Genomic DNA, 26,410 nt, shown 5'->3' on the forward strand with positions numbered 1-26,410 from the left:
TAGAGGAAAATAGATTAAAATTTTTAATTTAAATATGAAAATAAAATTTTTAAAAAATTTAAAATTTATTAAACACCAAAAATAAATTAAAGATTTATAAGATATTTTGTAAGCTAGGAAGAGATAGATATAAATAAAAATATTTTTAAAAAATCGAAATTAAATAAAAAATAATAAATTTAGAAATTAGAAGTTATAATTTGGTGGTAGCGTGTGGGACAGTGTTAAATCGGTAGGATGGACACGTGGGAACACGGACCACACGTACGACACGGAAGAAAAGTGGGCCAAAGTGAAACTATTTGGGCTGGGCTCCGCCGTCTTACATCAAAATTAGGCCCACTTCCAACGCACGTGCGCCCACGACGCGGTCGTGTCTGTTCATTTTTACATTTTTTATATTAAATTAATATATATATATCAGTAGGGCTATCTAGAATCTGAATCCGTTAAAACCAAGTCGGTGCAGCTGGGTGGGCCCAAAACAATATTATTATTTATTATTTTAAAAATCGCTTTTTCATTTATCTATTCATCTGATTAGATGAGTAAAATGACAATTTAGTACTTTTATATGCATCAGAGCCGTCCATTTTGGGTGGGATGATGGAAATAGCATTTATTATTATTATTTATTTTTAGCGTTTTTTTAATCTTTTATATCTCAAGAAAATTAACATCGTTCATTCACATTAACGGTATAATAATTTAGTTGAGTTGTTACAGAGTTCTAGGTAAGTTAGGTGTCGTGATTAGTATGTGATGTAGCTGATATATAGGTGTAGAGTACAACAACGTACTGTTATGACTCTATGGATCAAACATTTTAATTTATTGGATATGACCTTTTCTTAGCCTCGTGTTTGTTGTTAGTTTTACTCGAACAATTAGGTTTCAGCTACTTGAGCTACGTGATTGGTTTAGACCGTAATTCACATGGATCGATCAAATATGTAAGTTGACCTAGACTAATTAGTAGATACTGAGTAGCAAGCTATTTAGAAGAAGGAAACAAAACCCGTAAGTTGACCTAGACTAATTAGTAGATACTGAGTAGCAAGCTATTTAGAAGAAGGAAACAAAACCCGATTCATCTTTAGTTTCAAGATCGTGGGACTAGGTAGCACGTGAGATTACAAGCAAGAGAGGCATTGGAAGAGAATAATTGAAAGAGAAATTGGAAAGTGCGTGTGAGGAAAGAAAGGCATTGGGAGGGGGCCCATAGCCATAAATTGAAAGAGAAATTGGAAAGTGCGTGTGAGGAAAGAAAGGCATTGGGAGGGGGCCCATAGCCATAAAAATGGACAACTTCCCTTCACCAAAACACACCCATTTGGCACCAAAATTCAACGCTTTTTTCACCCTCAATTTTGCCTATTTCTTAGTTCTAAACTTGTTTTTCTTCAAAGGATTTACCTAAAAATGATAATATTAATCACGTCTTCCCACTGAAATAAAGGAGGAAGCGATTTGAATCGTATTAGTTCGAAACATAAGTGGTGCATGGGTTAAAAGTCGAAAAAGACAATCATGGGAAGCACCAATGTAAAAAAGGGGGAAATTGGGAAGAAGAGTTATGATTGGAGTGGATTGGGTTGGGATGGTATGCCATGCCATGCATGCAATGTTACAAAGATCAAGAAGGGATTTGGGGAATCTTGATGAATCATAAATGCCATGCCATGCATGCAATGTTACAAAGATCAAGAAGGGATTTGGGGAATCTTGATGAATCATAAAAATGAAAGCCAATGGTTTCTTAGTTGTAATGTGTGTGATAATTCCATGCATTACCCTTCAACTCAATTATTCATGTTTCAATATTCTCATCATTGCATGATGCTCATCTGTCATTTTGCCATAAAATATAATACATAATCAAAATAAAAATTTTAAATTGGTCGGCTTGTTGCTGTGGTTCGTTGACCAATCTTAGCGCGCGGGTACACAAAAAATAGAAAGAAACTGTTTTGTCGGTTACTTTTATGGGCTGATTGGGTTTGTTTTCGGCCCATTTATGCTGTGTTTCTTGGGCTTTAGCCTCATTGGAAATAAGGCCCAGCAAGAAACAGAGATAAGAAAAATGTTGACAAACAATAAAAAGAGAACTTGCTCTCGTTGAGAGTCGAACTCAAGACCTCCCGCTTACTAAACGGGTGCTCTAACCAACTGAGCTACGAGAGCTGTGCTCAAACATTTATTATTTTACTTAATTCTTTCATAAAATTATTTGACTATAATTGAATTTGCATCATTTAAAAAATGTACGTTTAAAACTGAACACTTATTAGGCGAGTAATATTCTTTGAATACTTTAACTAAAACAATCTTATAGCTTTTTCTGTTTTTTTTTTTTTATTAACAAAAATATTACACTTTTTACCACTATAAAATTTTAACAAAACACGAGAAACTCCAAAAGGCATGTCAAAACTCGAGCACAGTTGATAAAAAGAAATCGAATATCAAAGTTCATTGGATACTCAAATCAGAATTATCCACATGGTAAAAACCAAATTCAGCCCTACACCAAACTAATGCAAGCCACCCTATAAACCTTGAAATATCCATCTCAAACTTGATGGATCGTTATTATATATAAGAGTTTCAAACACAACAATCATGACACACCATAAGTGGTGCGCTTCCATCTGTTTACATAATAATGAAAACGTAGAAAATGTATTCAACATACTCTTAAAACGGAGCACCAATTACATTTTATCACATCAACTGTTAAAGACTCTGTTAATACACAGCGAGATCGTAGTTAACATACTAGATATACTTTTCACCAATATCGTGGGGGCAGTGAAAGTTACAAACCTAACCCACAATTTGATGTAAAAAGAGCAAAAAAGGGGTGGGGCGGGGCGGGGCGGGGCAGGGTGTTGTTATTGACAGCAGTTTCTCTGTTGTTGCAACCATCATCAAATCCCCATCATCACTCATATCCCAACACAAGGAAGGAAGAATAGAGACTAGTTCCACCATAGGGGGAGAGGATTGACGCTCCCAGAATAATAACTATATCCTAAAGCCAATCCTCATTTCAATCGTAATGTTACTATCAACATCATTCTCCCTGTACAAAACCCTTTATATGGTCAACATATAGAAATTCAGAAAAAGCCATGGATGCCATATAAATTTTCACGACACTTCGAAGAAGCGAGTTTCTTTGGTAATCCCACATTTGAGCATCATGCATAACATTCTTTTCCTTATCGTCTCCAGGACGAAGTATGAGATGCAAAAAATCTGTAATCGGGATGGTTCACGTTTAATGACTTGAGCCAGTTGTCGGCATCTTGCCACAATGTGTTAGCCTTTGGACATTCCTCCACACCAGTTGAATTCCAAAACGAAAATTTAAACTTGTAGGAAGCAAGTCCAAATGTTGGCAACTGTAGTTAATGCCTGTTCCAAACACAAGCATCATGATGCCCATTTGAAAATGTTCTTACAATGTCTATCTTATAAATGAAGTTCGTGCAAAATAGCACAAGTTAACTGCAAGTTATGAGTTGATTGTCTTACAGGCATATTTCGGCCTTAACTAACAAAATAGGTTTTCAAAACTATATTCCAAACACTCAATCGATAAATTTTTTTACTCAATCTTCCTGCCACAGCTGATGTTTTCCCATAATACAGCCATTACAGGTGATCGAAACTACAATCATACCTAACTACACTTGACTGTAGCCATTGAAATCAATTTACCATAAACCAATCCACTTTGATTTTAAACTAAACAGAACAAAAGGCACATAGAATATAAACTGGCCCAGAGAATTAATTGATGACATATATGCATAACAAAAAATAAAAATAAAAATTAAATTAAGCGAGGAACTACCTTGAAATGCTGTAGACAGAGAATGGAAGGTCAAAAAGCAAGCATCTAGACTTTGTAGAGTTGGACCCGTGGGAATCCTATAAATTGGATACCTTGAGAGAAAAAATTACTATGTCAGAGCAAAGTAACAGATCTGGATCATAGAGTAACATATAATCCGGAGGGGACAAGACATACCATGCCACAGATATCCAACTGGAAGGAGATAAATCACAGCTTCTATATGTTTTCAATTCAGGAAAACGAGATGCAAGGATAGTGATCTGTCGAATGCGAGTTAACGTTAGTAAAAATGAAGAGTGCTCTCATGTAGTACACCTAAATAAAAATACACACCTTATCAGTTAATGGTTCACGACAAAATGGTGGATCAAGCTCCATGTATTCAAACACAAGCTGACCTTGACGGCAGCAAGAGTCACTTTCATCACTTGATGACTCGGCAGAGGGTACATTCATTTGTAGCGCTCTCTGTGACCCAGTAACACTGGAGTCCTGTATCCACTCATCCTGAAGAACCGTACTAGCTTTTTTTTCCATCCCACAATTACTGCTTTCATCACTAGTTGTTTCCTTTGAGGACTCAGCATCAATATCAGCACCACGCCTTCTACTACAAAAAAACAGTACCAAATTACATATTCACTTGCTACTCCCATATACTCAATTTTAAACAACACTTTATGTAAATATCACACATGATGATACAAATTCACAATACCCAGAAAACCCATGACCTTGCAATGGTTACCAGCTCAAAAATAATAACACCACATCCATATTAATAAATCTATAATTCACAAATAATTTAGGATAAGGCATTTTTGTAAAAAGAAAACATAAATGATCATTAAGGAAAAAGCTTAATAGAAGAAAATAAAAAAGAAAGTTGAATGAGACGGTGAAATAATTAACGGCAAAGTAGGTTAGTTAGTGTCAGACAAATGATGAACTCATATAAAGACATGCTAACTGCTATATTTTCAACCACAAATGATGACCATCACATTCATTGTGCAAAGAAATAATTATATGAAAGAGGGGAAAACAAAATTACCAACACATTCAAACTATTATATGCATATATTGTGAAACCCAAAGTGGATTTGTTCAACACGCATCCACATACGATGAGTGATATATAATACACATATATCAATACCCAACACCTTTCAACACAATTGAAGATCCCAGGGCAATAACAAGCTTACGAACTAAATATTAAAAAGATCTGCATATTGCATCAGGATGCAGAACAATAAATATAATGAAGCTTACGAACTAAATATTAAAAAGATCTGCATATTGCATCAGGATGCAGAACAATAAATATAATGAAGCTAGCATTCCTAGGAATGTAATGTAATCAAAAATCATAATTAGATAGGAAATGAGAATAGAACGGTAAGTTAACAAAATACGTTGCTAGAACCGAATAAGAAATAAGAGAACATGAAGCTCAATGAATAAGGTAAGTTAACAAAATACGTTGCTAGAACCGAATAAGAAATAAGAGAACATGAAGCTCAATGAATAATCCTCACCTTAAGGCAGAGGATTTTGATGGATCCACATAGAGTTGTATGCCTGACAGATATGGAACGTAGTACTGTACTACAGAGTCGCTACCATTTAACAATAGAGGGATACCCGCTCCATATGCACTCCATTCCTTGAAAGATTCCCAGAGATCACCGAGCACAAAATAAGGAGGTGCCTCTGAGACTTCACGATTTCTCCATCCCTTTAGGCTCGTCTAAGGCCAACATCGGAGCAATTTAATGATTCGAAAATTTGAAGTAAATTCAGATTCCAAATAAAAGCAACTTAGCAAAGATCAGTATGCAACTTAACAGGACGTTGNAAAAAAAAAAAAAAAAAAAGGAAATTAAAAGAAGAAACTAACACTAAAGTTAAAGTGATCAAGTAGACAATGTAGAAGTACAAAAGAGAAGGGGGAAGGGCCTTAAGAATAATACTAAAGAAATCCATTGAAGAAAATCAAAGAAGATAAAACGCAAAACGAAAAGGAAGATTCCAACATCTTCGTCAAGATAAATCAACTAAACCATAAGATCCTCCTGAACCTAATAATTACAAGAACCATAATCGCAGAAGTTCATACGCGAAGACTAACCAACATCAATTTCCATCATAATAAGGCACTTCCAAGTCCACCAAAAAAATGAAACAATTGACCTAAAAAACAAACTACCAACATCAAGTAAAAAAAAAAAAAAAAAAAAAACACTCGCTTGACCAATCATTACCTTAGAAAAATATTGAGCCGGAACAACGGGAGTAGTGTACTCCAAGAACCGATCCAAATTAGTAGAATCAGCAACTCCACGATCAGAAACAGAGCAATCCGAGCGAGTGGACCAAGAACGACACTCAACGACCTCACTCTTCTCCAACTCATCGATCCTCGCAGTAGTAGCAACAACCTCAGAATCCAAGGCAGTTTTCTTCTGCTGCTGTTGCTGTTGCTGTTGTTGCTGTTGTTGTTGTTGCTGCTGCTGCTGCTGCTGCAAACGACGCCGCATCGCAGGTGGATGATAGAACCGATTCTCCCCACGGATTCGGGCAATCGAAACACCACCGGAGACTGACATTGCAGAAAACTACAGAGAATCAAACAAACACCAAAACCGTGGCAGCGTACACAAAAGGAAGACCAGGTTTCCTTGGATACAAACAGTGATAAAGACGATGAAGAAACTAGGGTTTTGCAAAATCTAGAGAGGGAAGATAGCTAAGAGAAACCCTTGAGCCCCATTTGTTGGAATTAAAGAGAGAAGGAAGGGAGAGGATTGGATTAGAAAGGGAGATTTTAGGAGCAGACGCGTCCAGAATCATAATTTTGAACCACTTTTTATTCATCTTCCTCACCTATCTCCGTATCCCTTGCGTAATGGCTGTGGGGTATCTGCCTCTCAAATTACCCTTTTCTCCTTCCATCTTTTCCTATAATTGACGGATTTGTCCTTCCCAGTTTGACATGCCCGGTATCTTCCTGCCTCCAGTCATTTTGGGCTTTAATGGGCTTTAATGGGCCGCTTTTCCGACCCAATCAATGCCTCAAATATGGGCTTTTATGAACCCAATTAATACCTACTAAACTTCAAGGACAAAAATGTCTTTTGCCCTATTTCATTTGATGTCGATCCATATATCATACAAGTTAATTAATGATTCAATAGGATTATAGTTGATTTATTGTTTTAATTATTGATAATCAATGTGAGTTCGTTAATTATACACCGTGTTAAGACATATTTCATAAACCAGTTAACAATTAGTGCGTGGGTGGTGTCACGATTATACTTGTCCAGAACGTGTTGCCTATAGCTGCCTGTCCTGACACGTCAAACCCTTTCTACTAGCTTTCATTTTTTTATTACTTTCTTAGTGCATCTTCTATTGTCCAACCATTCAACCAAATCATATCTACTCCGGTCAGACTTGAATCGCTTCAAAATGTATTATATGGACTCACCCAAGTAATCATCAAACCTACCCTTATCAAGTATTGTAATCGTTTTTGCCTACATGTTTTCAATGCAATTATTTTTCTCTCAAAACATGGCTCGAAGCTCTTTTATACATACGAATGGCCCGCAACTTACAATTTTTACACAGCTGATTTGGTCGCTAGATTAAATTAGAACAAATGTTGCACAATTTTCGTCTTGGCCACGTAGTTTGAAGGGCTCGAATAGCCCTATATTCATAGTTTATCAGGTCAGTATCATTTTAAAAACGAGCTACAGCCAAGTCCGTGGATTAGGCCGCATCTTCGAATGAACTCAAAAGAGAGTCCATGAATGTAAAACCCTCTTCATTGATTTCCTGGTTTATAAGATTCTTTCCAAAATGGTCGGTCATGGATTCCTTGCATGTCCCACACCCTTTTGTTTTCCCCCCTTTTAAATATTCCCATCCCCTCTCTTCTTCTTTTGCTGCTCTCAGTAATCCCTCTCTTTGTGTTCTTTCCCCTTTCCTCTCCCTCATGATTCCCGAGCTCGAGGTATTCTTCCTCTTCTTCTTGTTCTTGTTCGTGTTCGTATGAACTATCATCATTTCATTCATTTTTGTTCTTCTGCAGAAACCGAAGATTCTTGAGATAAAGGTCCGAATGGACTGTAATGGGTGTGTTCAGAAGATCAAGAAGGCGTTGTATGGAATCAATGGTGAGTTAAATGAACCGGGATTCTTTGTGTTTTTTGTTTTTCACATGTTTGTGTCTTGTTCATCGATTTCTTGGCCTGTTGCAGGCATTTACGATATCTACATAGACTTTCCCCAACAGAAGTTGACAATCATTGGATGGGCTGATCCAGACAGAATCATGAAAGCCATTAAGAAAACCAGGAAGATAGCCACCATTTGTTCCGAGTATGAACAGGCAGATCCACAAGCTTCTACTCAACTCCCTGATAATCCACTGCCTTCTGGTGGCGAAGCGGAAGCTCCTACTCCGTCGCATGATGTGGCGATGGTCGATGGGCTACCTGGACATTCACACGCTGAGGTAGCACCTGGCCAGACGACCGTCCACGAAGCTCATTCGGGCCAACAGTTTGATTTGACCAATGCTACCAACCAACAAGCAACACAGCCTCTTGGCTCACATGAGGTCGGACAGGTTCATGTTACTCACAACCAGCCATCACAACACGGCCATGTCGTCCATCAAAGTTCCTTGGAACCCGGTGATGTCCACCACCTAGGACCAGAGTCTGGCCATGTCGTCTCACATCAACCTGAGAATAGCCATGTGGCTCATCAACTACCAGAACATGGCCATGTAGGCCATCAACAGTCACCCATCAACGGGTACGTGGTTCACCAACATCAACCTGAGCATAGCCATGTAGTAAGCCATCATCAACCACCTGATCACGGCCACGTAATCCACCAACAGCCACCCGAGCATAGCCACAGCCACCCAACTGAACACAGCCATGACCATGTAGTCCAACACCACCAATCCGAACAAGGCCATGGACGCACCTCAAGCCACAACTACCACCACAATATCCCACGAACAATTCACGGGTCGACATCGACACATCCAATGACAGTGATACACAGCTACAACACATACCAGCCATCACCATACGTAACAGAGTACATCCGTCCATTGACAACCCACAGGCCCTCCCCATATGCCTATGAATACATACCACAGCAGTCATCCTCCACCCATTATAGCCCGAGAATGGACCGTTACAATGACGACTATAACAACACAGGCATAAGCAACAACAACAATGGGAACATCACATCAATATTCAGCGACGAGAATCCGAACGCTTGTAATCTAATGTAAAGTAAATTGAAGGGGAAGTGATTTAATGAAGGAAGAGTTTTTGATGAACACGCAAGAGAAGAACACGAATAAGATTCCAAACGTGGGAGTGGTGGGAGAATCTGATCCTAAAATTCTAACTTTTTGATGATGGGTTGATATGATAAACCAGGTGAAGAACATTCTTGTAAAGGCGACGTAGGGAATCTTGTAAAGTTGTAAAGATTTTTATGGCTTCAATGGCTGACAGATGTTTACAGAAACAATGATTTTTATAGCTTTAATACTTTCTGATATATAACAGTCAACCCGAGAGAATGAATAGTTCTCGACTATCAATGTGGGATCTCACAATCCACCCCCTGGGGCCCAACGTCTTAGCTGGCACACCGTTCGATGCCTAGCCCAAATCCATCACTAGCAGATATTATCTTTTTTGGGCTATCCCTTCTATGTTTCCCCTCAAGGTTTTTAAAACGCGTTTGTTAGGGAGAGGTTTCCACGCCTTTACGAGCAATGTTTCGTTTCCCACTCCAACCGATGAGGGATCTCACAATCCACCCCCTTGGGAGCCCAGCGTCCTCACTGGCACACCGTTCGGTGTCGGGCTCTTATACTATTTGTAACAGCTCAAATCCACCGCTAGCAGATATTATCTTTTTTGAGCTATCCTTCTAGACTTTCCCTCAAGGTTTTTAAAACGACACCCTGATAAGCAATGTTTCATTCCTATTTCCAACCGACGTGGAATCTCAAAGTTTATTCATACGACCACGTTACACCAACAGAAAACATAAAAAGGACAAGATGACATCTGGTCAATTACACAGCAGCAGCATGTGTCAGATTCCAATACTAAATTTAGAACAAGCAATAGTAAAAACACAATCGACCATGTGAATAAGGTCTGAAAAATTCAAAATATTTTAATCCACAATCGACCATCTGAAGAACAATGAAAGACGGTGTACATTCAAACATCAGTAAGAGACAAACCAATAAGAAATCGACATGTGGAAAATGTCATGACAAAAAAACACCCAGCTTAATTCACTTAACAAGCAGCAAAGTGTCACCAAGATCCCTTTATTCCAATCACTTGGCTTCACATGAATTGCTTTTCACATCAACAAGAGTTTTATCCTTTCAGCTCTTCACAACAAATGAACAATTTACAGTGAACTTACAAAGCACCAAGCTCTTGAGGGGGGGAGAGGGTGATGGGAATAATTTTAAAAAAACGCAACACAAACGAAACCGAAAGACCTGTAAAAATCACTACCAAAAATTTCCTTCCACGTGAATGAAGAAATCGAACTGTACAAATAAATCTGCAGACCGAAACATGAACGAACGCAATTCTAAGAGAATGAAGAAAACAAGTAATCTAGACATGTGGTTTTTATTTGAAAGAATCTTGCTTGACTTGGAGAAGACAAGGGCTGAAAATATATATTGTTGTACCTTGGATGGCAAAGGCTTCATAAAACAGCAGCTTTTCCAGCTGAATTCAGAAGGGAAGTCGCTGCTAATGAAGAAATTGAATATCGAGTATCGAGATCAGAACAGGGCGGCGGGATCACGGATTCCGAGTACCCAGAAACATCTAAACAGATCCAAGAAGTGGAAGAAGATGAATTCATTGAAAAGGTAATGTTGGATAAATAGATTGAAGTGAAGGGAGATTCCTGTAGCCCAGTGAAGTTTCCAGCAATGTTAATGTTTGTGCCTCTAACGTTCTGCAACGTTATGTCCTGCACGATCGGAAGTGCGTTAGGATCGAACTCGTCGTCTGGATGTGACCCGAAATGACCTGAGGCACTGAATCCCGTGGATATGTTTTCCATTTCAACATCTGATATAACTATTCCTTTAATGTAACCTCCTCTTCCCTTGGTAGTTCTGAATTCAATGCCAGTCATCTGATATAACTATTCCTTTAATGTAACCTCCTCTTCCCTTGGTAGTTCTGAATTCAATGCCAGTAGACGAGTTGTACAAGTGCACGTGCTCGACAAGGACATTAGATATCCCACCAGACATCTCGCTACCAAAGGCAATTGACGAACCTGAAGACGACTGAAGGTGGACGTTTCTGATGTGTATGTTCTTAGATGGTCTGCCATAGGCTATACCATACTGATCCCAGCCACTCTTCAAGACGATGGCGTCATATCCTGTGGCAATGTTGCAGCCCTCTATGCATACATGATCAGAAGAATCTGAAAGCACCAATCAAATTTTATTTAGAAAAGGCGTCGTCGCCTTATTAATTACAAGCAAAAATGAATGAATCGCATCGTACTTCTAGATTTTAATTCCGGGTTTGATAATCATTAATGAATCCATGAAATGTACGTCTAAACTTTACCCCACAATAAATTATTCTAATCATGATGCTATCCCACTACATGTCGAAAACTCCTTCTAAACTTTACCCCACAATAAATTATTCTAATCATGATGCTATCCCACTACATGTCGAAAACTCCTAACGAGTCATCTTTTCTAGACTCAGACCCGAATCATAAGAACTTGGTTAATTGGAACGTCGTTAAAAGACATGTCATCTTTTCTAGACTCAGACCCGAATCATAAGAACTTGGTTAATTGGAACGTCGTTAAAAGACATTGTTTTCCTTAAACGAGCTAACGACATTTAGCAAACTGCCCTTGATATCTTTCTCGATGGAATCTTCTTCTGAGCACTACGTGGTGTGTGTGCGTGAGAGACACAGAGAGAGCGAGAGATCAATTAAAGGAGATATTCTTCAATGGTGCTCGAGCCATTCGGCCAGAGGAACCCACACCAATAGTCGGACAAATGACAATGAGGAAGCTGAGAAAGCATTACAAACCTGGGACTATTCCAACAGTGTAGGGAGATTCAGAAGGTGCAGAGACAGAGATGTTGAAAACATAGACATTACTGCACATGAAACACTTATGTTTCAATATAGATTCGCTCACGATCAACAAATAAACATACGAATAAGGTGAACCGGACGAGCAAGGGCAGAAGAAACTGAATTCTAGTAGCTACGTTACGACATACCTGCAGTAAACTGGATGGATATTATAAGCAGGAGTATTCAAGAAACTGAGGTTCGAAACGGACATACCTGCAGTAAACTGGATGGATATTATAAGCAGGAGTATTCAAGAAACTGAGGTTCGAAACGACTACATATTCCGAATCCTCAAATTCCACGAGGTGAGGACGGCTATAGTTTAAGGAATGAGAGGTGAACCAATCCCACCAAACCAAACCCTGTCACGAGGTGAGGACGGCTATAGTTTAAGGAATGAGAGGTGAACCAATCCCACCAAACCAAACCCTGTCCATCAATGACACCATCATCACCTAGCACATCGAAAATCAAGACAATAACACGTGTTCATAAGAGTGAATCGCATACGCACAAACTAGATTCTAAATCAAGCATCGAACAAATAACAAACCTGTTATTANACAAGCAGCAAAGTGTCACCAAGATCCCTTTATTCCAATCACTTGGCTTCACATGAATTGCTTTTCACATCAACAAGAGTTTTATCCTTTCAGCTCTTCACAACAAATGAACAATTTACAGTGAACTTACAAAGCACCAAGCTCTTGAGGGGGGGAGAGGGTGATGGGAATAATTTTAAAAAAACGCAACACAAACGAAACCGAAAGACCTGTAAAAATCACTACCAAAAATTTCCTTCCACGTGAATGAAGAAATCGAACTGTACAAATAAATCTGCAGACCGAAACATGAACGAACGCAATTCTAAGAGAATGAAGAAAACAAGTAATCTAGACATGTGGTTTTTATTTGAAAGAATCTTGCTTGACTTGGAGAAGACAAGGGCTGAAAATATATATTGTTGTACCTTGGATGGCAAAGGCTTCATAAAACAGCAGCTTTTCCAGCTGAATTCAGAAGGGAAGTCGCTGCTAATGAAGAAATTGAATATCGAGTATCGAGATCAGAACAGGGCGGCGGGATCACGGATTCCGAGTACCCAGAAACATCTAAACAGATCCAAGAAGTGGAAGAAGATGAATTCATTGAAAAGGTAATGTTGGATAAATAGATTGAAGTGAAGGGAGATTCCTGTAGCCCAGTGAAGTTTCCAGCAATGTTAATGTTTGTGCCTCTAACGTTCTGCAACGTTATGTCCTGCACGATCGGAAGTGCGTTAGGATCGAACTCGTCGTCTGGATGTGACCCGAAATGACCTGAGGCACTGAATCCCGTGGATATGTTTTCCATTTCAACATCTGATATAACTATTCCTTTAATGTAACCTCCTCTTCCCTTGGTAGTTCTGAATTCAATGCCAGTAGACGAGTTGTACAAGTGCACGTGCTCGACAAGGACATTAGATATCCCACCAGACATCTCGCTACCAAAGGCAATTGACGAACCTGAAGACGACTGAAGGTGGACGTTTCTGATGTGTATGTTCTTAGATGGTCTGCCATAGGCTATACCATACTGATCCCAGCCACTCTTCAAGACGATGGCGTCATATCCTGTGGCAATGTTGCAGCCCTCTATGCATACATGATCAGAAGAATCTGAAAGCACCAATCAAATTTTATTTAGAAAAGGCGTCGTCGCCTTATTAATTACAAGCAAAAATGAATGAATCGCATCGTACTTCTAGATTTTAATTCCGGGTTTGATAATCATTAATGAATCCATGAAATGTACGTCTAAACTTTACCCCACAATAAATTATTCTAATCATGATGCTATCCCACTACATGTCGAAAACTCCTAACGAGTCATCTTTTCTAGACTCAGACCCGAATCATAAGAACTTGGTTAATTGGAACGTCGTTAAAAGACATTGTTTTCCTTAAACGAGCTAACGACATTTAGCAAACTGCCCTTGATATCTTTCTCGATGGAATCTTCTTCTGAGCACTACGTGGTGTGTGTGCGTGAGAGACACAGAGAGAGCGAGAGATCAATTAAAGGAGATATTCTTCAATGGTGCTCGAGCCATTCGGCCAGAGGAACCCACACCAATAGTCGGACAAATGACAATGAGGAAGCTGAGAAAGCATTACAAACCTGGGACTATTCCAACAGTGTAGGGAGATTCAGAAGGTGCAGAGACAGAGATGTTGAAAACATAGACATTACTGCACATGAAACACTTATGTTTCAATATAGATTCGCTCACGATCAACAAATAAACATACGAATAAGGTGAACCGGACGAGCAAGGGCAGAAGAAACTGAATTCTAGTAGCTACGTTATGACATACCTGCAGTAAACTGGATGGATATTATAAGCAGGAGTATTCAAGAAACTGAGGTTCGAAACGACTACATATTCCGAATCCTCAAATTCCACGAGGTGAGGACGGCTATAGTTTAAGGAATGAGAGGTGAACCAATCCCACCAAACCAAACCCTGTCCATCAATGACACCATCATCACCTAGCACATCGAAAATCAAGACAATAACACGTGTTCATAAGAGTGAATCGCATACGCACAAACTAGATTCTAAATCAAGCATCGAACAAATAACAAACCTGTTATTACAACATCATGTAAATTGTAACCATTTATCAAGCTCCGGTATCGTTTCCCTGGAACTTCAACACCTCTACCATACGAAGGTAAGGGATTGACAAGTTCCCAATGGGACGGGTCCTGTTTAAGAGACGATTGATAATTACAAAACAAATGCCTAAAATCAAACACTTTGTTCATCCAAGAATAAGAACATACCTGAGAGCCAAGAATTGTAGCACCTTTTTCCAGAAAAAGGGTAAGATGGCTAGTGAGATTAATGCTTCCAGTGAGCCATTTTCCCGGTGGAACATAAAGCTGAGCTCCACCCTTATCAGCAAAGGATTTGAGATAGAAAATGGCGTTTTGGAAGGCAATGGTGTTGAGAGTTTTGCCATCACCAACAGCCCCAAACTCCAAGATAGACACACTGTGTGGCCTTGGATCTAATATTGGCTTAGAATTGCACTGTCCGGAGAGCTCATCACCAATAATCTTCGCAGCATTGCTCAATTGTAGCAACAGCAGCAATGCCACCTAAAGAATGAACCAAAAGAAGCTTAAAAAGACAACAATGGTGGAAACCCAGATAACAAATCGCCCAAAATCGCAAGAAAAAAACTAATCCGACAAGATGAAGAACAGATCAAAGAGGAATTGAAGCATAAAATTCAGAAGAACATCAAATCTGGAAATCAAAACCTGCGAGAAAATCAACATCATCAAGGAAAGGGATACAAATCACGAAAAGTCAAAAAGGGTTTCTGGACCATCTATAAAGAACACAGAGATGAAACAGATGGTGAAAGACATTGAAAAACAAGGGTAAGAACAAAAGGGGTTCTTCAGAAATCCACATAAAATGATTCGTAAAACAAAAAAACGAAGAAAACCCAGATAAAAGAAACGTACTTACTAGCATCCTCATTGGTCAAAGCCAGGAACGACAATGACCAAAAAGAAGAGAAATCGAGATGAAGAAGGGGCAAACCAGAAGCAAACACGGCGAGGCAAAGGGGAGCTGAAACCGGAAGAACATAAACAAACGGAGGAATCGAAAGGGAAAGTGAGGCAAATGATATAAATGCACAGCCAAAATCAAGAACTTACATAAGGAAATTGTAGGGAAAGGAAGGAAACGAGGGCAATATACGCTGTAAAAACGACAGCCGAGAGAGAGAGAAACAACCAAATCCACCCCAAAACTAAAAAGAAGGAAAAGAAGGAAACGGGTGAAGAAAATCTGCCTTGTTCTTGCTTGGGAGAATAAAACCAAAAACAAAAAAAAGGGGAAATTCTGATTAGCAACAACATTAATTGCCACTAATTGGCAATTACCCTGTTTGTGAAATATGATTAATAACGTCTATCGCCGACAAAATTGTTTGAAACGGCCCTCCTTCACAGCAAAAGGGTTTTGCCCTATGCCTATGTCTTCTTCTCCTGGACTCAAATTTGGGCGTTTCGCCTCCAATGCCCAAAAGAGAGAGAATTTGATGACGTTTGTTGAATCCACAAGGCCTAAAAAAAACCAAATAACCCAACAAACCAACCCTATTTTTTCATTGTCTCATCCCAATGGAACAACTCCCAACCATCACATAATTCAGGTTTAAAATAGAGAACACCTAACTACAACATACTCAACACGACCCCTCCCAGTAATTAGTCGATGTAGGTTCGAAATTTTTCAATACAATCCCACGTGGAGGAGAGTCAAATTGTCAGAGCGAACGTATAAACTATGAACATTCGATTTATGTTCAAAATTATCGACTCCAATAATAAAACGGGACGAGTGGTAATAGGAAGTGTGTGAGAGAGGGTGCATGGGATGGGAGCAATGAAAGGGCATGTGGGTTGACAGAAGGAGAAGAGAGGTGGGACCCATGATCAATGATAGCGGGGATGCCAGGCTGGCATCAATCAGTTGACAGAACAACATCACCCAACAAACAAACATACAAAACACAAAACACAAAACACAGTAACGAAGACATCTTCTTCCTCCTCCTTTAATTACTATGTTTTTTTCTTATTTTATTTATTTTTTACCATAATTATTCCAAGTAAAACAATGCTAAAACCATATCCGAACCAGAGCGACCCTAAGAATAAAACGGCTAAAAAATATTAGAACACTTGAAAGTCACTGTCTATACCAACAAAATGCATTATCCTGAAACTTCATAGTTAAGCGTGTTTTATTGTAAACAATTCTATAATACATATGAATAAGAACAAAATATATGGTAAATACTCGTGTTGGTCTGTAAATATAGTTTTCCACTCTTAGAAGTAAGAAGTAAGTAACATGACTATGAGATGCAGGGGAATATCGAACTAATCACATACCGAGCTTCGATTCAAAATCCTGGGCATTGGTCGTTACAAGAAAAAATATCGTTTTTTATTTTTTTTAATAAATGTTTAAAAACTACTACGACCGTTAAAGAAAACATTTGTTAAATAAAAAATCATCATAGGAAATCCTAGCTTGTTCGAACTTAATTCGAACCAGTGTTTTAATCATCACTGTATAGTTTTATATATATCAGTTCAATATTCTAATAAAAACAACTATATTTTGAAACAATATGTAACGTTTAATTTTAAATTAAAACTATAATAAATCGTATATTCAACTTATTCTATAGCTATAATCTTCCTAATTACATCAAAATATATGTATACTTGCAGTAATCAATGATGCTTTGACAAAATGATTGATACATACATATATATATATATATATACATATATATATAATATTGTGACCAACTCATTGATGTATCATCCTTTTCATTATTTTGTTTTATATGTTCAATAAAAGGAACATGAAATAATTCAATTTTGAGATAAAAAACAAAAATAAATTGGTCGATAAATTATATTATATAGTTTTTTAAACAACTTTATCACAAAATTATTAAATGAAACTGTCACAACGTTCATAATTGCTTTTAATAACGGTAAGATACAAATTCAAAATGAGATCCCACATCGGTTTGAAAAGGAGAACAGAACATTTACGAGCGATGAGCGATGGACTTAAACGGATACACTTGCGTAGTTTCTCTCCGTTCTTAAGATTAAAAAAGAAAAATATTATAATTTGGATTTTTTTTATTTAATAAAAGTGTTAATAAATTAGAAAGATTAATTTAACTTTAAAAAAATTGGAAGTGGTGGGTGGCTGATGAGTCAGACCAGTCAGACACGTCAGCACATGTACAGTCGTACAATGTTTTTTTTTCTTGGATGCGCTTACCGTTAATTTGTAATAATTATTATTTTTTTTGACTAAATATATTAATTGGTATTAAATGTTTATGATATTTCAAAAAATTTAAAAAAGTTGAGACCGTTGATATTACTATTGGAGTTTATTTTAGATATCAAAGAATTTAATCCATAAATAGAAAGGGAAAAAAATAAAATATTGGTTTTATTCATGCCTTGCTTTTGTGGAAAATAAATCAAAATTTTCAAATATTTATTTTATTTTGATTCTTGCTTTTAAAAATATTTTATTTTAGTCCTAGTAAAATAATTATATTCGTCCTTAATCTACTTTTATTTACTTTTATATGTGTATAAATTAATATATTAACATTAATCATATGAATTAAGTCATTATTAGGTGACAAAATAACATATTAATATTAAAATTCGTCACATACTCTTCCTTCCTTCAATTTGGTCACCCTTCTCAATCTCGATCCTTCAATTCGTCTCTATCACTCGGCTCTCTCTCACTCCCTCCCGCCCCACTCAATATCTTTTGCCATATCGACTTGTCTTCTTTTGTTTATCTCGATCATTTTATGCAGGTGAATATTGTAACGAAATCACAAACAATTAATTTGGAGAGACACCGTTATCCAACCCTCTTCTTGTTTGTCTTCTACTATCCAAAATATATATATATATATATATATTAAAAAAATAATTTATCGAAAACAATCTTATCTATTTAAAATTTACTTTTAAGTGAAATAAAAATAAAAGTGATTGATTTATGTATTGAATATTTAAGTTCAAAGGCTTAAGAATCATAAATGTGGAAATAAATATGTAAAAATATAAATAGGGTGTGTGGTGGGGAGTTGGAAGGCTGAATTTGAATGGACAAATGAAACCAAAGCTCATTCAAAGAGAGACAGTTCCCACTCTTGGGAATTATCAACATGGTGGGAATTATCGGTGGGAATTATCTAGTCCCGATGAGATGAACGACACGTGGGCCCATTCTCGATGGCATAACCGAATGAGTTATGATGGCCGACGACATCCCGAGACTCGGGATGGCGCCAAGACATATGGACCCTATCGATGGAGATCAGATGACAAGATGAGATGCGACGTTATATTGAGAGACCTTGGCCTGAGTAGAGGCAAGGTTGAGCCGAATGAGTTGGCCTAGCGTAGAGGCAAGTCGGATGTGTCGCAGACAATTGAACATACACGCACAGGCGGCGTATGTAGTTGAACAAGCTTGGATTCCGCATGAGCGATGTTCGATTGGCGAAAACAAACCTCACCTAAGGTCCAACGAAGCCACAAAGTCGGGGCAAAAAATACATATGGGGCTTAATTCCCCTTAAGGCTAGTCATGAGCGTGTATAGATCACGACGCCGCACGGTCAAAAAGTTAGGACCGTGTCAATTTCTATACTAGAAATTTTCTATATTATTTTTGTGGAGATTGAGGAGAGGCAAGACATGAACAGAATTGCTTCCTATGTCATTTCCTGTACTCATGAAATTTTATTTATTTTTGCGAGGACTGAGGGGAGGCAAGCAAGACATGAACGGGAACTGCCCCCTATGTCAATTCCCATTCTCGTAAATTCTTCACTTTTGTGTCAATTTCTATACTTAACTTATTAGTCATCCCAATAATTTTAATAATAATAATAAAAATAAAAAACTAGTATAAATTAACATTGATCAATAACTATGAACATTAGAATTAGAATTAGAATTAGTAATGAACATACTTATAGATTAACATTCTAAAATTTGTGGAATTTAGTACTTAAATTCAAGTATTAGGCTTCATTTTGTCTCCTAAAGTTCATATTTTTTATCACCTGAAAATTGTTCTAAATATTGAAAATTTGAACACAAAGCAAACCCAAATTCCAAAAAAGGAAGAAAAGTTTCACCCACTTTAATAAAGATTTGGAACTAATCATAAAACATTTTAAGAACAGGCCAAAAGTTGTTCAAAAGACATGGGAAGAATTTGCTGCAACTTGAAAAACTCTAGAAGCTGATTGTTTCTGTAAATGAAAGCTTTCTGATCTAACCTCAAACAATGGATACTCAAACTTCCCCATACCTTCTTCATACTTCAACGAATTCCGCGATCGCAAACACGGAAATTTCTGCGGTTTCGGGTGAATTCGGGTACGAAAATGAGGGTACCCTTGACTTACATAATCAGAAGGGTTGAAGATTGGGGATTCTTTGTGGTTTATGTGATGAAATCTGCTGGTGTTCTTTAGCAAACAATTCTCAATCACATTTGATTCTTCTCTCAATCTCTCCTTAATGTTCTTGAAGCCTCCATGTTTGTTGTTCTTGTTAAAGCTTCCCAATACATTCAAGGCATTCAAGTTTCTATAAGGAATTGTGTTGCAATCAGGGCAGAATTTCTTCATTCTATCCAAATCAAATGCCCTTCTCTTCACATTATCACTCAAACAAGCATATCCCTACAGATACCCATTCAAATTCCTCAACCTCTAAATTGATATTGCATTAAAGTTCATCAAGATCACGAGTAGTTCATGATTAAAGAAATTAAATGCAAAACAAACAAACGAACAGTGATCCAAAATCCATTACAAAAAAAAAAAAAAAAAAAAAAAAAAAGAAGGCAAAATCACAAAGAACATTTCAGAAAATGAATCGAATCGAACCTGAGAGACAAGCTTGAAGGAAAATTCCGCTTTGGGGTGAGGGTTTTTGTCTGGATGAAGTTGGAGAGCTGCAAATCCAAAGCACATTCTCATGAACAAAACGAAACAATACAAAAACTAAACAGAATCGCAATGGAAAGAGAAAGAAAAGGGAAATCCCACCAAGCTTAAGATATCTCCTACGAATAGAATCGATTCCAGCATCTTCTTCGACCTATCAAAATCGATTAAAGAACAAAGAAACAAACAAAAATCCATGAATCAGAAGAACAGGGGAACCATACCCCAAGAAGGCGATACCAATCGAAGAAAGGGCGGCTAAAATGGCGATGAGCGCAAGAGACAGTACGAGCGGAGAAGGAGAAGATTTCAGAGGCCAAATGGGATTTGAAATCGAAACCGGAATCGGAAGCCATAAAGAATGGCGATGGCTGAAATTTCTGCCGTTTCAGGTGGCTGAGGTTGAAGAAGAAGACGAAGAAGAAGATGGAGCGGGGAAACGAGAGGAGGCAGAGTGAATAATTTGATTTCTTCTGTGTTTTGAAAGTGGGTTCAGTTGGTTATGGTAATTTGGTAATTCGGAAAGAAATCCGAAACAATAAGCCAACAAAAATTTGACACGTGGAATTTAGCAATGCTATATCAGCCGTTCATCTTGCATTTGGTTTCACCTCAACCGTCATCAATTATATTTTCATTATTAATTTATTTTTATCTTAAATTTTCTTTGTATTTTAAATCTAATTTCATCTCTCCCATTAAGTCAACATATTTTAAATCCTAATATATAACAATGAACTTTTTTTTTTAATTTATTTTAAAAGAAAGCGAAAGTATCGATTATATATTGTAATGATTTATTTTATATAGTTGTAAAATATATTTGAATGTTAGGTTATTTAATTGAAATGATTATCCACATGAATTAGGTATTTGTTTTAACCCATTAATATATATTTAAGTTGACAATTATATTTACATCAAAATGTTATAAGATAAATTAACAACAAAGATAAGCAAATTACAAAGCAAATTACAAAGCAAATGCCCAAACTTATGTTACAATAAAATAAATTTGAATTCAACCTCTAATGTTTTTGATATTCTCTTTTGAGATGACCACATATACGTTAAATTTACAAATTTATGAAAAAGTATGTTTATGAAACTTGAGCACAAGGTTAACAAATGTGAAATGTAAATTTGTATTTAGATAGTATAAAACATTAATGGTAAAATTGTGTGATAGGATAATTAACTTGAACTAAACAATTTTGAGAAACTGTCTTCCAAATTGAAATGAGAGGTCTTTGATGATGAGAAAGTGGTGCATAAATGGCCATAGGTATGTAGGCAGAGCATATCATAAGGGGTAGCAATAATTTGGTTGGGTACCAAACTCAACCTAAATAAGAACAGCTGAACCATACACCAATTTTTTATCCGCAAATCTAATTCCCATTGGAAATATAAAAAGGTGGAAAGGGCAAAAGAGTAGATGAAATTAAAATCCAAATGTCTTAATGTTTCATTTATCTAACAATATCGATCAGTGTAGGGTGGGGGAGTTTGTTTTGAATAATGAAGTAATAATTTGATATGAATTGAATGTTTTTTTTCTCCAATTATTCTTTTTTTGGACACATGGCCCCCAAGGTTTTACCATCTCATGTTTTCTTCTCCGTTCATCCTCTCCCTCCTAAGTACTTTTCCATGCTTCATTTATTTTAAGCCGCACAGTTTAGTAATTGTAAAAATTTAATGCAAAGAGTCTGGTTAATCATGTTTGTCCGTCCCCTAAACCCTAAATCACCCTCTTGGCAACCTGACTGAACAAATGTAGTGATGTGAAGTGAGGTGACTTTCAATCTATAAATTTACAATGGGCCGTTATCAATTCAAAGTGGACTTTAGAGTTAAAGCTTAGACCAAAGGTGTCTATTTAGCTAAACCAAGTCGCTAACTTCCAGCTTCACTAAAACCACCATAATTAGGTCTTCCTCCTGATCGATACCCTCAAGGGACTATCATAAGTTTGTCTTATGTATGGAGGAAAAAAAAACATTGGGTATTCTCTAATTAGATTATAATTCTCCTTTTGAATTTTTTTTTAAAAATTGACCCAAATTGAATTTTCTTAAACAATGATACAAATTAAATTAACCTGTTTGATCCGACAAATCAACCTGTTTGATCAATCATAAAGTGCTACTAATCTCTCTATTAGAACATGTTCTCAATCTAATCAGATCGATCATAAAGTGTGCAAATGACAAGAACAAGAAACCCAAATGCGAATATATATACTAGTTGAAGAAAATAAATAAAATAAAATTATAAGTCTAATCCAGCAAATGATATTAGAAAGGAAGGGATTAAATGGAGAAATTTGATAGGGTCCAATACCGGTGATGGACGGGCAAGCTCCCCAGATGATATTAGTAGGGTGGGCACTCACTCGCCTCATGTACCGTGTGTTCGTATTGGTAGAATCCGCACGACAAGTCATCTCTAAACGAGCATTGACCCGTCATTATTTACTCCCTAACAATATCATAAAGACCCCTACGCCTATTTATAGGCCCCTCATGCCTTCCCTTCCGACAATTTATCGATGTGGGATCGCTTCCATCCTCCAAGTCTTAACGGCCTTAAGCCCAATAGAGATATGCCATCAATATAGTATAGTAATTTTATATTTTTTTTAATAATATTATTGAATTATGTTTAAATTCATCGTTATAAATTTAAATTTAAATTTAAATTTTATTTTTCTTAGATAATGGGCCTGCCGCGTTATATTTTGGCCCAACAACTTATTTTTGTTATTAGGGATCATTATTTATTATCAATTATAACCATAGCATAACATTAAACTTCACAAAAACACAGCCAAAATACCTTAAACTTTTGTTTGATCACAACACAGACACACCATATACTATAACCAAAATATAGACGAAAGGGTACTACCCAAATCTCGATTTTTTTTTCATGTATAATACATAATCCATTTAGTCAAATTTTTAATAGGGATCACTATAGACTCCGATCTATCTTAGATTTTTCTAAGAAGTCAATCAACTTAGATTAGAGTATGCGATTTTGTTCTTGATAGGCGAGAAGCTCATCGACCCACCAAAGGTCTGGTGTGGGTTCTGGGTCGAGACACAAAAACGATTCCAAGCGCGAGATTTGGTCTTTGAGTTCCACGTCCGTGGGTGTGGCGACAGGTTGGGGCTGTAATGGAAGTGGCAGCTGCGGCGGCGGCGGTGGGTGAGTGAAGTTGAGTTTGGCCTTTTTGCCTCTGATTCGTATGGCAGCTTCATCGTAGGCTCTGGCGGCATCTTCGGCGGTGTTGTAGGTTCCAAGCCAAACACGGAAGCCCTTCTGCGGGTCTCGAATCTCGGCGGCCCATTTGCCCCATGGCCGCCGCCGGATTCCTCTGTATTTGTTTTTGCGAACTCTCTTCACCTTCTCCTTTTCCCCTGCTTCAAATTCTTCTGGCTTCTCACTTTTCACTGATTAATATTAATCAAAGATTAAAGATTTATAAATGATGGATGAAAAGAAAAGTCCGTATTAAACTAATTTTGGAATTGATCATATATTTATAATCTAGAAAGGCCTAACTAAATTCATGAGAATTTATATTTGAAGTGGATAATTTCATATCATTGTAGAGAATCGTGTTCATCTAACATAATATCAGATCATGCCTAAACTTAGCCATGACTAAGACTCCAAAAGAAAAGGAGTCGAATCTTGATTAAAGAGAGACGTAGTTTGTTCGAAAGGAGGTGTGGGATGAAAAGAAAAGTCTCATATCTGCTAATTTAGGAAATGATCCCCTGTTTATAATCTTGGAATACTATTTTTATTGGAATGAGGTCTCAAAGTGGATAATATCATACTATTGTTGAGAGTCATGTTCCTCTAACAATGATTATTCTTCTGAATTTTTATATTAATGTTTTGTTTTTACCTTGAGAGAGTCGACTCTGAATCTGCAGACTATTGGCCGGATTGTTGGGGTCGTTTTTGCCGGAGAGGTCGGAGAAGGTGTCGAGTTGGGGCCAGAGGTGGTTGTCGACGACGGACTTCCCAGAGGCTTTTGGTTGGACGAAATCGGAGGCCATGGCTCCACCGCACATCGTAATCAACTGAGAACGAGAGAGAGATTTCAGAGAGAATTGAGAGAGAAAAAGAGAAAGGCGGGCAGCGAGAAGAGCTTGAGAATTGGAGAGTGAAATGAAAGGGTATTTATAGTGGAAGAAGGCGACGGTTATAACCTTTTTTTATTTTAATAATTTAATTAATTTTATATTATTTTTTTAATTTTAATTTTTAAAAGATTTAATTTCTCAATTAGTTAAAATTTTCTTAATATTCTTAATTTACTCTCTCTTATATTTAATACACATTTAAAAATGAGTCTCTACCCTTAATTTATAAGAATTTTTCAAATGAAAATGATTAGTGAAAAAAATGGTTATTAAATATTATGAATTAATAACTTTAAATGTATACCAGTCGTCAAAGGTGAGGTAACAATGACACAATTCAGTTCTCATCGATGGTAAGCAACGATAATCGCTAGAAATGAAGTGACAGTAGATGACGATGGTTGTGGACGATGGTTGCCCATGGTGGAAGGCAAGTACCAAAAGAAATGAAGGTAGTGTGAGGGTATTTTTGGTCATTTTGATACTCCGTTTTACTTTTATCTCTTTAATTACTTTTTGTAATGGCAGTTTCATTTACTTCAAATTTTGTGCCCGCCTTCTCTCTCCCTCATTCCCACTCGCCTGCCCGCTCCCTCACTCTTTATCCTTAATTTATGCCCGTCTTTCCTCTCTGTAACATTTCTAGTGAAATCATCTCTTCAACGGACATTTTTATGTCACGAGAAGCCAATGGTAACACATAAAAAACGACCATTTTTTTTTATATATATATTTTTGCTCCATGAAAATGTTCTTTTTAGGTTCCTTTACTTTTTATAAAATAATTTTTTAGTCCTTACTGTTAGAGTCCGTTTTAAAATCAATACTTTAAGTTGAAAATGACTTTTTAAACCCTTATATTAGTTCACATTTTCATTTGAAACCATATTTGAAATTCTAGATATATTTTTCTACATGATATAATAAATGAATTATATAATATTAATTTAAATATTTAAAATGAATTAAAATCAATCAACTATTAATTTACCTTAAGTTTTTAAAATAAAAATGCAATTTAATTACTATAATATAATATAAAATTGATGTAAACTATAAGATAAAATAAGAGTTTCTTTTATTAAAGTTAAATTAAAAAAATAAGTAAAAAAAAAAAAAAATTAAAATTGACATTTGAAATATAATTTTAATTTATTTAACATAGAAACCACTATCTATAATAAATAATTAAATATATTAATACTAATCAACCAAAAATATTAATTAAGATCATCAAATAAACAATTGTTAATAAAGATTTTTAAAATATTACTTTTAGTTTTTTTTAATAAAATATAAATTTACAAATATTTTTGGAAATGAAGTTATGCAATAAAACATCATCAATTTAAATCCTATTTATTACTATTTTCTTCCATATTCTTTATAAAATATTGTTATTATATTTGTAACTCAATGTTCTTGCATAGACTTTCAATATTTTCAGAAGTTTATTACTTTAAATATTCAAATTATAGGACATGTATGCTCATTTGTTTAGATTCCTTTTCATAAAATTGAAATAAACTTTTCTATGCCGCTAAGTATCAATGTAA

General features: G+C 36.5%; 6 protein-coding genes and 1 non-coding gene across 12 annotated transcripts; 1 reads left to right on the forward strand and 6 right to left on the reverse strand.

Moving 5' to 3' along the window:
• Positions 1 to 2,110: 2,110 nt before the first annotated feature.
• Positions 2,111 to 2,184, reverse strand: TRNAT-AGU. Its single transcript has one exon. It is a non-coding gene; the product is annotated as a tRNA-Thr (tRNA).
• A 1,237-nt stretch (positions 2,185 to 3,421) lies between these two features.
• Positions 3,422 to 6,745, reverse strand: LOC111470860. 2 transcript variants are annotated; one of them, XM_023116513.1, is made up of 5 exons: positions 6,133 to 6,745; positions 5,407 to 5,618; positions 4,199 to 4,472; positions 4,040 to 4,125; positions 3,422 to 3,954 (listed from the first exon to the last, which is right to left on the reverse strand). In XM_023116513.1, exons 1-5 carry the CDS (start codon positions 6,475 to 6,477, stop codon positions 3,723 to 3,725), a joined length of 1,149 nt encoding a protein of 382 aa, XP_022972281.1. In that variant the 5' UTR covers positions 6,478 to 6,745; the 3' UTR covers positions 3,422 to 3,722. The 2 variants fall into 2 exon arrangements, with proteins under 2 accessions (XP_022972281.1, XP_022972280.1); XM_023116512.1 differs by having other exon boundaries at positions 4,199 to 4,475; positions 6,133 to 6,742.
• A 1,092-nt stretch (positions 6,746 to 7,837) lies between these two features.
• On the forward strand, positions 7,838 to 9,470 carry LOC111470859 (LIM domain-containing protein A-like). 2 transcript variants are annotated; one of them, XM_023116511.1, is made up of 3 exons: positions 7,838 to 7,892; positions 7,971 to 8,055; positions 8,140 to 9,470. In XM_023116511.1, the coding sequence occupies exons 1-3, from the start codon at positions 7,875 to 7,877 to the stop codon at positions 9,195 to 9,197; spliced, it is 1,161 nt and encodes a 386-aa protein (XP_022972279.1). In that variant the 5' UTR covers positions 7,838 to 7,874; the 3' UTR covers positions 9,198 to 9,470. The 2 variants fall into 2 exon arrangements, with proteins under 2 accessions (XP_022972279.1, XP_022972278.1); XM_023116510.1 differs by having other exon boundaries at positions 7,971 to 9,470.
• Positions 9,471 to 10,122: 652 nt separating this feature from the next.
• LOC111470864 (probable polygalacturonase) lies at positions 10,123 to 12,285 on the reverse strand. Its single transcript, XM_023116516.1, has 4 exons — positions 12,232 to 12,285; positions 12,035 to 12,105; positions 11,099 to 11,398; positions 10,123 to 11,031 (listed from the first exon to the last, which is right to left on the reverse strand). Exons 3-4 carry the CDS (start codon positions 11,217 to 11,219, stop codon positions 10,658 to 10,660), a joined length of 495 nt encoding a protein of 164 aa, XP_022972284.1. The 5' UTR covers positions 11,220 to 11,398; positions 12,035 to 12,105; positions 12,232 to 12,285; the 3' UTR covers positions 10,123 to 10,657.
• A 376-nt stretch (positions 12,286 to 12,661) lies between these two features.
• On the reverse strand, positions 12,662 to 16,199 carry LOC111470858 (probable polygalacturonase). 3 transcript variants are annotated; one of them, XM_023116507.1, is made up of 8 exons: positions 15,809 to 16,199; positions 15,615 to 15,719; positions 15,401 to 15,471; positions 14,918 to 15,235; positions 14,719 to 14,839; positions 14,446 to 14,620; positions 14,249 to 14,319; positions 12,662 to 13,746 (listed from the first exon to the last, which is right to left on the reverse strand). In XM_023116507.1, exons 3-8 carry the CDS (start codon positions 15,419 to 15,421, stop codon positions 13,073 to 13,075), a joined length of 1,380 nt encoding a protein of 459 aa, XP_022972275.1. In that variant the 5' UTR covers positions 15,422 to 15,471; positions 15,615 to 15,719; positions 15,809 to 16,199; the 3' UTR covers positions 12,662 to 13,072. The 3 variants fall into 3 exon arrangements, with proteins under 3 accessions (XP_022972275.1, XP_022972276.1, XP_022972277.1); XM_023116508.1 differs by having other exon boundaries at positions 15,611 to 15,719; XM_023116509.1 differs by lacking the exon at positions 15,401 to 15,471 and having other exon boundaries at positions 15,809 to 16,196.
• Positions 16,200 to 19,853: 3,654 nt separating this feature from the next.
• Positions 19,854 to 23,169, reverse strand: LOC111470861 (dnaJ homolog subfamily C member 12-like). Of its 2 annotated transcripts, XM_023116514.1 has the most exons (5): positions 23,035 to 23,169; positions 20,913 to 21,161; positions 20,791 to 20,842; positions 20,629 to 20,696; positions 19,854 to 20,421 (listed from the first exon to the last, which is right to left on the reverse strand). In XM_023116514.1, exons 2-5 carry the CDS (start codon positions 21,042 to 21,044, stop codon positions 19,930 to 19,932), a joined length of 744 nt encoding a protein of 247 aa, XP_022972282.1. In that variant the 5' UTR covers positions 21,045 to 21,161; positions 23,035 to 23,169; the 3' UTR covers positions 19,854 to 19,929. The 2 variants fall into 2 exon arrangements, 1 of the variants encoding a protein (XP_022972282.1); XR_002715121.1 differs by lacking the exon at positions 20,913 to 21,161.
• Positions 23,170 to 23,571: 402 nt separating this feature from the next.
• On the reverse strand, positions 23,572 to 24,846 carry LOC111470863 (ethylene-responsive transcription factor RAP2-3-like). Its single transcript, XM_023116515.1, has 2 exons — positions 24,614 to 24,846; positions 23,572 to 24,149 (listed from the first exon to the last, which is right to left on the reverse strand). Exons 1-2 carry the CDS (start codon positions 24,780 to 24,782, stop codon positions 23,719 to 23,721), a joined length of 600 nt encoding a protein of 199 aa, XP_022972283.1. The 5' UTR covers positions 24,783 to 24,846; the 3' UTR covers positions 23,572 to 23,718.
• Positions 24,847 to 26,410: the final 1,564 nt, after the last annotated feature.

Source organism: Cucurbita maxima, unplaced genomic scaffold (assembly GCF_002738345.1).
Source record: "Cucurbita maxima cultivar Rimu unplaced genomic scaffold, Cmax_1.0 Cma_Scf00047, whole genome shotgun sequence".
Classification (NCBI taxonomy): domain Eukaryota; kingdom Viridiplantae; phylum Streptophyta; class Magnoliopsida; order Cucurbitales; family Cucurbitaceae; genus Cucurbita; species Cucurbita maxima.